The sequence below is a fragment of the Falco naumanni genome, chromosome 5 (assembly GCF_017639655.2).
Source record: "Falco naumanni isolate bFalNau1 chromosome 5, bFalNau1.pat, whole genome shotgun sequence".
Lineage (NCBI taxonomy): Eukaryota > Metazoa > Chordata > Aves > Falconiformes > Falconidae > Falco > Falco naumanni.
The window spans coordinates 80,874,118-80,887,602 of record NC_054058.1 but is presented as its reverse complement, the minus strand read 5'-3'; the positions used below and the strand labels follow the sequence as shown (position 1 = coordinate 80,887,602).

Here is a 13,485-nt window from a genome sequence, read left to right as displayed (position 1 = left end):
TGGGTTTCTGGAGGTACTTGAGAAAATAGTGGTGTGAAGAAAATCTGTCAAGTACGTGGAGTTTCCTGAAAATTCAAATGAGGATAAAATTGATCTCTGTGCAGTGACAGGAATCAGAAGCCCAAAGTGCCATCCAAACTGCCTGGAGAGCCTAAAGCTGCTTTAAGCAAGAGCTTTAACTGTCTAGAAGCCTTGGCTAGACTGTCTGTAGTGCTGAGGGCTTCACCCGAACTGAACTCCATAAGAAAAGGCAGTGATACAATTGCTTAATTGTAAAGTTATTAGTGTTTTTTCACTAACTGAACGGAAAGCCAAGCCCTAGCTGTGGTGAAGGAGATATACACCACACATGTTTAAGACCACAAAGTACAATTGGAGCTTTGAAGAAGAGGCCAAAAGAGAGCCGTGCTGCAATACACAAAAGTTTATTTTTAAGTTTTTCTTTTCTGAAGGCAAAATATAATAGAACCTAACATCAATGTATTTTGTACAACAAAACAGTTTTTGTATGAGAACAGACAATCCATGAAGAGTTTTAAAGTCTTAGAACTGCTTCCCTTTTTTATCATGCTTTCTTGTGGTCAACAAAAAGTTGGCACAGAAGATGTCATGGCAGTCAGTCAGCAGGCGCGCTCCCTCAGATCCTCGTCAGCTGGTGCCACAGACTGGAGGGCAGGATACTTTCTACTTTTTCCATCACAAAATTTAAAGGGGCAAAGAGGGTGCTGAGAAACTGCAAAGAAAACAGATACACATTCAGATCAAAATCCAGGAGACAAGACCTCATGAGAAAGCTGTCCAGTAAAACAAGAAACTTGCTGCATTCCTCTGTAAAATCCTCCAGCATGACAGAAATTACATAATTCATGTATAAAGACTTGCTGTCAAATTCTGAGCCTTGCATATGTAAAAGTTTCTGGATTTTGCAGTAAAGAAAGCAAGAGCTCCACTTCTATGAAGATCAAAATGATGAACTACAAAGGTTTTCACGTATCTTGCATCCTAGACTCAGGCTCGTACTGAAGCCGCTAAAAGCTCTAACCAAAACCTACTGAAAGGAAAGAAAGGCTTTTTTCATAATGGCAGAATCTGACAGACCACCTCTCGGAGAAAAAAAGCGTGTCTTTAGATTCAGGTTTAAAATGGTTCTGGGTTATCTACAGAACTGCTATATACACTGAGGCATCGGTAATTGGAATTTATCTTACCATCCTCTGTTAAAGAACACAGTCAGCAATGTTGAAAGGTTTCAATATATCAGTGCTAGGACAGGCATACATGACAGAAATCAAGTAAATAGAAACCATTTTATCACAGGAAAAAAATACTGCCAGCTACACATCTCAGAACTCAGGTACTCAAAGCCCTCCCAAAATTTTAGGAAATACATACTAACTGTGCTTTACATTAAATTTCAATTCAACTGTATACTTTACATACAGCTATGTCGGGGCCCTATACATGTGTATACATGTGTACCATACTATGCAAGGTCAGCCACCTCGAGACTGTGAACCCTGTGGCTTCTAACCATTTAGGCTGGCGCGACTTCGCAAAAAATAAACCGTTCTGTTTGAAACTGATTGGCAAAGAGTTGCAAAAGGTTTCTGTTTCAGCGACTGCTCTGCAGTCAGCACAAAACCTATAAACTCCACTTACTGCACTGATGTGTATATGAAGGTAGGTCAGTATTAAAGCAAATCTAGTGCTGGATGTGTTCTCTTTTTTCACAAAAGAACTCTCTCTCCTGACAAAAGAGAGCACCAGACTTCTTATATAAACACTTACATCCCTTTTCATGTTTTGAATTTGTCCCATATATCTTCAGGCACTTAAAAGGATGCAGACACGGGGGTCTGGTCCCCTTGTAGTCAGCGAAGAAAACTAAGTGCTTCCGGAAAGTCATTCCACCCACTCCAGGACCAGAACTGCCCTTTGAAATTGTCTCTTCCCCCTTAGTCCCAGGGGCAGAGGGAGGCCGCACAGCTGGGCTTTGTCTTCTCCTGTAAAGCAAGGAGAAGTGTGGCCCAGTGCGGGGTGCTGCCCCGACCCAGCACAGCTCCTGACACAATGCTGGCCCATGCCAGTCAGTTTCTCCTCAACAAAGCCCAGGCAGAGTCTGGGGACAGGGCAGGGCAGGGCAAGTTCCCAGCAGCCAGCAAGGACAGGGCCACCCTGCCTCTGAAGGGAGAAGAGGTCGGAGGTACAGACATGAACTGTGATGTGTCACTTGCCTTTGGAGCCACAGAACAAACAATGCTTTATTACCTAATACAGGTATGTCCTTAGGCTCCTAATCATCTCAAGTATGAAAAACGCAAGTTCAAAAATTGTTACAGGTCTCTGTGCTGCTGAAACACAGCTACATATGGCAGATGTATTTAAAACATTTCAAAATGTCCATATCCAACAGCTAGAGATTATATGGTATCAAGCAAGAAAGTACCTGCGAACAGTTTCACCGTTTAAGAAAACGGGCTCTGTGGAGAGTTTAACTGTAAAGATGTATGATGTTTACGATGCTTATGCATTTTAAAGACAATAGTAAGCATCAAACTATTTTTTCCCCTCTTGCACGTGTTTACATACAATAGAGACACTACATCACGGACAAGTTTTGCATCGTGGAAAAACCAGGTAACAACATCGCTGGTAATGAGATTTTCTCATAAGCACAGGTCGAAGGAAAAACTTCTGACTGAACAGAGTATTTCAGTTGTAGTGCTAAAGGTAAAGATGTCTAACGTGAAACACAGCTGGATTAATGTAACACCGATTAACCTAATCTTAGAGGTTGCAATTTCTGTTGCAAGCAGCTTAGCCCAAGTAGAACCATTCCCTCTGGTTAAGCTGTGACTTGTTTAAATAAATATACCCTTTTTACTTTGCCAAACACAAAAGTCTCACCAGAGGATATTTTCTGCTTTTGAGTAGCGCTTGATCTGTGTAGTAAGCTTGCATCATCACATCTACTTGGATAAAACTCAGTTTTGTAAGCAGTGCAAATTACATACTTGTTAAATCAATGAAACAAGAAAATTTGCCTGACAGCAAGTTTTACTGCAATTCATAGGAATTTTGTTGCTAGTCAATTTTCTGTTCTTTTTTTTTTTTTTTTTTTTCCTTTCCTTTTGACATAGACTGTTTCTTTTCACATGGAAATGAAAAAACCAGCACCAGCAGTAAAGCAACAACTCAGGGTGGCAGAACTGGTGATAGGAGACCTCTAAAAAGTTTGTTATTATTATTTTGTGTTTTAAAAGAAAACTATCAACTTGGCTATCTCAACCCTGGCAGAAAGCAGCTTTCTGTAGAAGGGAGCACCTTCTGATTAGCCCCATTTGATTAAAACAGATACACAAAAGTATCTTCTCAAGCTTTTATGCTGTGTGGTTGGTGTTTGCACAGAGGAAATGACTATTTATTGCTCAGCCCCTGTGATCAGATCTACATGTTCCCTGCCTCAGCATCTGTCAAGGTCCAAGCGGATGAAATATCTCCCTAAGCAAACCTGCTTGCTGAACTGAGGTCTCATCTATCATATAGGAAATACTGAAACAGATGATGTCAGTGATCTCAGGCAAACAAAGGAATCAAATGACAGAAAAATTAACTAGGCCCCACATTTTCAGGCATGACTATTGACACAAATTATTTAACGTCCCCCTTGTCAACGCAACTCTCATTTTATTTAAGATACATTCTTATCGTTACTATGTTATGAAAGGACCAGCACTTACATATTTTTCATGACTTCCCAGATATTGTTATACTTCTGCATGACAATAGAAGAAATTCAATACTACCAAGACTGTACTGACAATTTTATCCAAGCCACACATTCAGAATTTTTTTCTGCTTGTATTCATATCTTAAGTGACTTTCAAAAGCCTTTTGTTAGAAAACCTAGCAAAAATTGAAACCACAAGCTATCAACATGCTTCTCCCTAACCGAGTGAAAATGCTAAGATCTAGTGTAAATTTAAAGTTACTTATATTCAGCCTGACAAAACAATCAAAGAAGAACTGGATTATTTCAATTTCATTATGGAAAGAGAGAAGCTTACTTCCAGGTACAACATTACAAAATTGGCTGGATGCAGTGGGGAGTATCTCAACTTGCTACTGAACTGCCAGGCAGCATTCAGAGCAGGTTCTGGCTTTAAAACATGGGTGCCCTGATGGAGTTTGGTGAATTCCATCCTACATGTGATCTCCCAGAAGAGGGAAGTAGCTTTAACACACCTTTGACTTCTGCATCCAGTGGGGGAATGCAGGCTGTCCTAAGGGACTGTCACAGTGGCACAGGCCACCTTTGGCAGTCTCACATGTGGGGGAGGTCCTCAGCACTCAAGGTCTTTTTCTGCCTTGAAGAACCCAGTATCTTGAAAGACTCATGACAAATGTGCAAGAAGATGCCTACAGGACAGGTCAAAGCCAGTTCCCAACACCCAATCACGCTAACCTATTCAGTTTTTGTGAAATATGGTAAATATCAACTCGCCAGTGACATAAGCCTGGGCCATGATGGCGATATTGCACCTATACAATGGTTTGGGGATTGGCAAGCATAAGAGAGGGAATAATTTTGACCTATTAAAATTAAAGCGTATGTGCACAGTTTCACAATGTAATATACCATATCATAACGACTACCAGCCATACAGGGACAGGTCATTCAATGCACATAACCACAGCAACAGTCGGCAAATTCATCTTTTAGCTATTTATGAAATTAGTTAGTTACGAAGTGGTCTTCCCTAAAACTGAAAAGGAAGAGCCAGGGCTGGCCAACCTCTTCTGTTCTGTTCTGACACAGCTGCATTTCACAGAGATGTTTGTCATGATTTTCTTCAATCTCACCTGGGCTACTTTTCCCGGAGGAGACAACAAAATGAAACTTATGAATCAAAGGCTTTCTACAAGCTACTAAGTGAATGTCACAAGCTTAAATTCTGCCCTTTCTATGTACAATAAATCTCTTCCTCTGCACGTAGTGGTTTATCAAGATTAAGATATAGCTAAACCTATGTCATAATACATGTTACCTTACATACTAAATGAATCCATACAGGTTCAGAGATCTTAAGTCATCTTGCCAACTTTATGCACGTAATGCAGCCCACATTCCAATTCTATTTGTCTGTGCTCATTTTACTAACTAGGAGCTTTATCTGCTTGGACATGCAGAACTTAATAACCACATACAGAGTCTTGGGGTATCTATTCCATTAACACCAATGGCAGCTGCGCTTACACATCAGGGAATTAGAGCCTTCTAGTCTGGCTCTACTCCCGAAATTGCTTTGGAACCTGCAAGCTCCAGACCATGGAGAAACAATTACTGACACACCAATGTAACTTCTGATATCTCTGATTGCACTCAGCAACCCAAGCCAGGTGAGTTAAGTGCATTAAAACATGCTATAATTTTCTCCAATTCCAGTAGCTCACTGCCTGTAGCAGGAGCATTAAGTACAAAATCTTATCATTCTGCCAGCTTCAGATGTATTCTTTGTTCAGGATACAAGGCTGACAAACACAGGAACAAGGCTAACAGGGACAGATTTGGGGTCATTAACTGGGACAGTATCACAAAACTACAGATTATACTGAAAGAGCCCCCAAACAAGGGTCATGCATTTCAATGACTTAAGGAAGAAGCCACAGAAAAAGTTTTACAAGGAAGTTTAAGATAATATGCCCAAGTTACACACTTACTGTCCACCAAACACCTACATATATGCTCAAGAAACAAGAGAAAGTAATAATATTTCGGGTAGGTTTCAGCACTTATTGCTGGTAGAAGTGTTACCTTTTGCTACCAATAATCTTACTTTCTGTTTTCTAGAGCTGATGAAAGGGTATTCTTGATACAAGAACTGTTGCTGTACCAGACCTCTGTCCCTCACAAGCCTGGGTAGTAGAAGATCTGGTTCACCTGCAAAGGGAGTCTCTTGCCATTTGCAAAGGAGTGAGCGAAAGTACTTACAACCTGGAATTTGCCAAAGCCTTTCAGCCTTGCCTCCTCTACCCCACTCCCTATGCCCCTCAAATCAAAAGCACTAAAGACATTAAAAACAAGGCCAGGAGGCTATTTTGGAAACACAAGACCTAAAAGAGATAGATATATTTGAGAAAATATATTACAACAGAAGATTTTCAGTATTTCTTGGAAAAGGAGACAGGTATTTTTATTATTCTAGAACTTTTCTGTAAGTGAATTTTTCATATCCTAGTACACTGCAGTAGTGGTGTTCTTGGTTTTGCAAAGAAAAAAGCATGTCTTAGCATAATTCATGGTCCTTCCCCTCCATCCTCCAGCATTTATTAATCCTTGATGGATTAAAATAGCAGAATTAGTAGAGACTTCCCTGAATGTAGTTAAGGAAAGTTATGAGGGAAATACTGATATTGCTTCCTTCATGGCAGTTTGGGGAAAGAAACAGAAAGTACACTCTATTTCTGCTCATACTAAGAGTCTCTACTGCACTGGAAAGCACAGCACAGTTGTTACGGCTCTACACAAAACAGACGGGTTCTGCAAGCCATTATTAGTTTATTTTACTGGATTATATATGAAAACGCAGATATTTTCTTCTCCCACCAAGCCTTTTTTGGCAAAATCTCAAGAGATCTACCCTAAAACAAGAGCCATATAAATCAGAGAAGACAGACAGTAGTGTGTTTTACTGATTAACTCCCTTAACGTTTCTTCAAATGTCCGCCTGCTCAGACGTATCTTGATGTTTTATTTATACTACTGAATAGGTAGATGTTTAATACTTGGCAGTATTTAGCTCAGCTCTTCCTGCTTCTGTGTCTATTTACCAGAAGAGAGCAGCCGCACAGAATACTCACAGCTTTTGCGAAGACCCCCATAAGCTCTGGGAACTGATGTGTCAGGAGGGCTAGCATGGCTGTGAAAGAACAAAGTCCAGCAGTGAAGAGGATGAAGAAGGGAAGCTCCTTCTTAGGGTAAACTGAAACTTCATGAAATGCTGTAGAAAAAAAGATGAAGAAAAAAAAGCATTATACATTAAAAAAATCCCAACAAAACAAAACAACCAAAACCAAAGCAACATTCTTACGTGGTTTAAACAGAGACACCCAAAGATGCTTTTGAAGGAAGAAATACATAGAAGGTCTGAAACATCAAAGGCCAACATTACTGTGTCAGCCATCTCACTGCCAAATAAAGATCGTATTTCTGGCTTACTCTAGTCCTATGCACATGTTACTTTTGCCTTCCTTGCATCAGCACTAACTATAACGCAGCTGTGCAACAGCTAACCCCAGAAAACTAACCTGCAAATAAAATAATCCAGTTTTTTTCCTGCAGGTCACTGACTAGCCACATGGCTGTATGATTGCTAATGCTAATACACAGAGTGCAGAAACATGCACCTAGGAGCAGCAGGGAGATCAAGCGTGCAGAAGCATGGCTGTTGATTGGTTTAAGCAGGCTGTAAAACTACAGCCTCTGTAACAGTAAATTCTGAGGGTTTCATCTGCAGAATCAAGAAAAGTTATCCTCAAAGTAGGACATCTAAACATGTACTTTAAACTCAGAGTTTCAGAATTCTCTGTATACTTACAACAATACAACTTTTGTAAAGTGTTAAAAACCTGGAATTTAAATTAATAATGAATTTTAAAGGTGTTTGTTAGTATACACTAAAAGGAATACAGAATTTCCTCAACTCTGGTATGAAAAATTGCTCACTGGGCTTTGGAGAAAGCAGCACTTAGAAGACTAAAAGGGTCAGAAGAGGATAATGAGTATTTTACTGGAAGGATATATCCCTTAAACTTATATGCTGGCTCAGACTCAAGGTGCAAATTTGGCTGGGTTGGCAAAAGGTCTCGTGGACTCTCACCTGTCTGCTTCACTCATTCAGCCCATAGTTTGGAGCTACAGTCACGACAATTGCAAATTTCGAAACATTTTTTCTTAAACAGGACCAACCCCTCAAGGCTTCCCATAGACTCAAATCCTATGATTAATTCATACACACAAAACATTACTCCATACACACAAAACATCACTCTTCCATTTTTCCTACTTTCTTTGCTTCAGTGACCAGCTCTGATCTCACTGTACTTGCAGATAACATAAGCAAGGGTAATCCAGCAATGTGGCAAGACAATATTCTTGACTGCATTCATCCAGAGTGGAGCAGTTTCCAAAACCAACAGCAGGAATTCATAATGAAACTAAAAATACATATGATTTGGGGGTCTCCTAATTCAATCAGTTTAAAAAGAAAAACACAGAGAATTTGCAACTTCTCTTTGATTTAAATTAAATTTAGAGATCAGGAAATACCAGATTATGGACTTTATAAGTCTAAGATATCTTGTACTCAGTTTTTTGCACTTGCTTTTGACATAGGCTCAAACTTGTTGTTCTGGTCTGTGATCCAGTCACGGCAAAAGTTTTGCGATTGATATTTTTAATTCAGATAGCCTATAAAAACTTAGTGTTCTGATACAATTCCTGCTGGCTCTACTTTAAATCACACACAATTAAAGGGTGTGGACAGGTATGCAAACCCCCTTTAACCCACCTGTGTCTGTCACGGTATGTTAAACCCTTCCCTACTCAAACCCAAGAGATTTTGCAGTGAAAGGCATTTCCCATAACCGCTAGAGCAGAGCATGACTTGTCTGCATATGCTGTTAAGAGTCCCTCGCTTCTAACATTTGACAAGAGCCATTAGTTTTGCATCTAAAAAGAGAATGCTGAGCTATTCTGCATGACTTTGTCATTCCTAAATCTCCTGACACTCCACCCTCCCCAGCTCAGCATCCCTCTGAGTAAAGCGAGCAAAGCAGTCTAAGAGGTGTTGTTATAATTAGGGTGATTATAATGGGGTGGGGAGATATTGTCAGTTGCCAAGGATTTCTGTGCAGTACCAGCGAGAATGTACCGTGAAGGAGAGACTCGCAATGAGTGGATTTGCTGTATTATTCTCACCTAATGTTTACTCACATAGGGTCATAAAAAGTGGCAACACATTTTTCAGCCCAAACCAGAGAGGTTCTGAAAGAAAGACTGCAAAGAGTGCAAACGCCCTCAAAACAAGCCTTCACAGCAGAAGCAGGCATTTCTCGTTTTGCAGAACAGATTTCTCTTTATTCTTTCTTCAGGACAGAGAGGGTGAGAGAAGAGTCTTCCTCCTTCAATTAACTTGTGTTTCCCCCTCTGCCCTGAGTCACTCCACAAACCCCTCTGCAGTTGTGTGCATTCCGGTTGTGCTCACACAAAGTCCCACTGTGAGAAAATACGTGTGAATGAAGTGCAACTGTTTGCAAGACGGGCCGCTTCGGGTCTTCCTCTGCATTCCTGTGCTTCACTGCATGCGCTGCAATCAGGCTCGTTAGTTTGGACTGTAGCGCTTCTGAAGGGCTGGATCTGTCTTAATACTTGTAGCTTGCAAAGCACTGGGAATACTGTTGGCGCTTTTCTAACCCATGCCATAAACACATACAATAAACGACTGAGGTAATTTCACATCAATCTCTTTGTAATAGCACATAGATCATTACACGAAGAAAACCCTTTCTTGCTGTTTAAGACTGCTTTGCAGAAACCATCAGCATAACCTGTCAAAATAACAGCTATGTCAATGATCCAGCTGTCCTCAAGCAGGTTTGATCTTGCCTTGGAATTTAAGTAGCGAGCATGTCTACGAAAGACTAACAAGGCTGTGCCACGGTGCTTTTGGTTTGATGGGATATTACCCTAGATGAAAGTTCAGATGTATTTTCCAGTGACTTGGCAAGAGAGAATAGCAAGATCTAACTGATTTATATCTCTTCAGTAATCTCTCTCCCTGTCCCTACGCCGTCAACAACAATAAAGATAGCTAATCGTCATGAACTATGGCTAGCAGCTGCTTCTTAAACCATCAGGGGAGCTCCAGAGACTCACTGTCAACCTGATTATTCTAATCCAGCATATTCAATTTGAAAGGCATCAATGGAGATCACTGCTGCAAGATTCAGGTAAACAATTCTTTGATGTCAACGGTAAGAAGTGAAAAGTTGAACATACATGGTAGTAGTTCTCTATCTGCAGTTTCTGTACAAATAGGGTAAGGGTAGAAAAGATGTCCTTTTTCCAGTGGATAGGGGATCATTCTGAAAGCTGAAAACAACAACATGCACAAGTTACTGTGAGTGTGGTAATCACTGCACATACTTCACTACATTTAAAATTTTGAAAAACAAACATAGACAAAACATAACATTTGTATTTGGTTGCAAACAGCATATAAATTGCTTAATGCAATGCCAAAATATAAATCTAAACTTCGCTTTTAATCCTGCAAACACTTATGTTTATCCTTGGGAGAAGGTTCACGAGCATCAAGTGAGATCACATTACAAGTACATATGTAAATGTTTGCAGGATCAGAACTCATTGCATTTAAAATTACATAGCCAAATCTACACATTTTGTCTCAAGCTTTTTAGGCTGCAGAATTTTTAAATTTCAGGGGGAAGAAGTGTATCTAATGTAACAGGTATAGCCTACAAAAATGACCAGTCAAGCTTGCGAATTCAGGCCACTACTTGCAATCTCTGTGCATCAAGCATAATAGAACTTTTGCAAGGAAAAAAGTACAGTACTTTTTTCCCACCACACTCCAGCAAACCAAGACACACTGACGACTCAAGCCCAGAGAACCAGTCTTCCAACGCAGTCATGTTTTCATTTTATATTTGTCAATCAAAGATTAATACTGAATTATTAAAACCAGGTTCCTCACATGCATTCTTTTTAAATGCAGCAGATCAAGTCAGGTTTCCAATATAAATCTTCAGGTCATGGATTAAATAATATTTAATCTTATGCATTTCTGAAATTGAAAATAATAACAGTGAGGAAGAGAAACAGATTACTAAGTCTGGATGGTGATGATGTCATAGGCCTTCTAAGTGGGTTTATGGAAACATCAGAATAGTTGACTGAATTACAGCTTTGCAATCAAGGCATCTTTTCCATTATCCTATATATTATTTTCACTGTTAAAATGTCATCCACGTGTTATCCTCACTACTCCTAAGAACATCACTCACTGAAGCAATATTTTCCTCCACAGAAAACCTAGAAGCACTGTATATTTTAGATGTTAGGTACAGCTAGCTGCCACATGGTAACACTCCATTATCTCTTGCTCACAAGGCAACTGAGAAATTGGTTTAAAATACCCAATACCCAGTATATTCAGTTGTGCACACTGCATTTACAATAACGTTATCTGTATTTTTTTGTGTAATTATGTGAGTGTATTTATTCTTGATTTCTATGTTTAAAGCAATAGTAAAGAAGGCAGAAATCCTCAAAGATTGTACACCAACCTGGGCTGTAATGCTTTTCCAGTATTAAACACACCACCCTTCCACAGCCCCCCAAAAAGCTAAGTATAAATACAATAATCCAAGCCTTGTATGATCTTCACAGGCAACAAACTTGAGTGTCTATACAAAAACATACATGGAAGGATGTTCAATGCTCATTACTTCAAAATCGCTAACAGAAGTTATTCCTTCTGATCTGGCTTAATATTTAAACAATCAAGCCTCTTCTGCTCTATCCTAAAGCACAGCAGTACTAAGATTCTAATCAAAATAAAAAGGGCCGGTAAAGAGGTTGCTTTTACAAAAAAATGTCTGAATAAATTTTCTTGAATTTAAACAGTCATCTTTGACATGAGACCAAATATGGAATATTTACAGCAAAACAGTTTTTTTAGCAATGTTATTAGCCATGGAAGAAAGTGCTCTGGTTGATCTGTATCAGTCTGTGTTTATCAGTATTATCTAATCCTGTGTTACGTAAATCAATTCAGGTAGCACAGAGGCAGTTGGTTATTCATCTGTGTGCTCATGGTAAGAGCTACCATAACATTTGAGAACCCCTAGGATTTTCTTCACATGCAAACAGCAGGAAACATGACACAAGTTTAGAAACAGACAGTGATGAACAAGCACCTCAAACTCTTGAGATGTGGTGACACCTGGACCAAATCCAGAGCAATCTTTCATGTGGCATCACAGGCCTTTTCAGTTGTACTATGAATAAAACTGTACTTTGATCAAATGAAGACAGAGAAGGAAACAACCAATATTCTGGTTTGCTGATGATCGTTGTTTTTATAACCTCACTTTTTTCAACTGTTGAATGCAATTTGGGAAAAATACTCTGCGAGAATTTCAGAGTTTAACAAAGACATTCCTGCATAAATTTCGTTAGAGGCTGTCTTAATTAGGAGTGACCTTATTCTCCTCAGAAGCATTCAAAATGTAACCCCCAAGTGACTGACTAAATGTACTTAATTCTGCCTCATTCCCACAGGGTCAGAACTGAATAGTGTCTATATGTGAGCATTACATTCCTACACAGGAGCTACTAAAGTGAGACTTGTGGTTATTTAAGCACACCGACAGAATAGTACGCTTCAAAGACATGACAAGTACGTGAATACCTAGAAAGAAGGCGAGGACAACTGACCATGTACTCTGTGTAGGCTGTTGGTTAGAACTAGTATTTAATTCAATTTAATTTCTCTGTCACATTTCCACTGGTTTTAATTTAACAATAACAAAGAGATGCCAAGGAAACCTCTTGCAAGTAAAGGACATAAGAATGGCATAAATAGTTCACTCTTATCTGTAAAGAGTATTACAGACTAAGATATGGACCAAAAGTTATGATTATTGATTGGACCAGATACACTGAAACCATTAAAATCCAGGGGAGTCCTCATGTGTGAGCAAAATGTGAACAAAATTCTTGAGGACTGGTACACTGTTCATCTCTCTCTGAAATCACTGTGCAAAATGAACTGTGAATTTCTCTTTAAAGGTTATGCAACAATACTAACTTACACCTTACAGGCCACTCTACAACTATTAGCTAATAAAGTACATATTCAGATTGCTGGAAGTAATGAGGAATCCGTCAATATAGATAGATGGAAAGGCCCTACACTGCCTTCATTCACAGATGACTAGATTTCCTAAGTGGCAGGAGGGCTGCAGGGCAGCCAGCCTCCTGTGCCAAACACCGGTCCTTGTAAATAGCTCTTTAGGGACTCCCCAGCCTGAAAAAGCAAAAGAATCTACGCAGGATTCCCTGCAAAATATTGCTCCATAATGATGGGATAACAAGCCTTGGGCTAAAGGACTTCTGCAAGCATTGGGAGGAGAAGAAACACTCTCTAAAAGCCAACCACTGAAAATAAGGCGTTTGGAAGGAAGCTATGACAGAGAAAATAACAGACTGGGAGAAATGACAGCAAGAAAGAGCAAACAGGTATGACAGAGAACAACGTAGCAGAGCAAACCACAGATGGCAGTGGTATGGAGTACTGAGCAAGGTGTTCTGTACACTTAGAAATAAAGCTATTGCTTCTTCAGGAAGCCTACATTGCAAATTAGGCAAGTTCAGGCCATTTCATACAGTGACGGTGA

At 39.6% G+C, this 13,485-nt stretch overlaps 1 protein-coding gene across 7 annotated transcripts in view; it reads right to left on the bottom strand.

Annotated features, from left to right (window-relative positions):
• Positions 1–409: 409 nt before the first annotated feature.
• The window catches only part of ST7 (suppression of tumorigenicity 7), a 151,791-nt gene continuing 138,715 nt past the window's right edge, over positions 410–13,485 (bottom strand). For 6 of the 7 annotated variants that reach the window (XM_040596986.1, XM_040596987.1, XM_040596991.1 and 3 more), the window contains 3 exons: positions 10,061–10,153; positions 6,862–7,001; positions 410–733 (listed from right to left, as the gene is read on the bottom strand). In XM_040596986.1, the coding sequence (XP_040452920.1) occupies positions 638–733; positions 6,862–7,001; positions 10,061–10,153 (329 nt within the window). In that variant the 3' untranslated portion in view covers positions 410–637. Of the gene's footprint in view, positions 734–6,861; positions 7,002–10,060; positions 10,154–13,485 lie in introns of those variants that run through there. The other variant, XR_005828290.1, reaches the window with a different exon arrangement.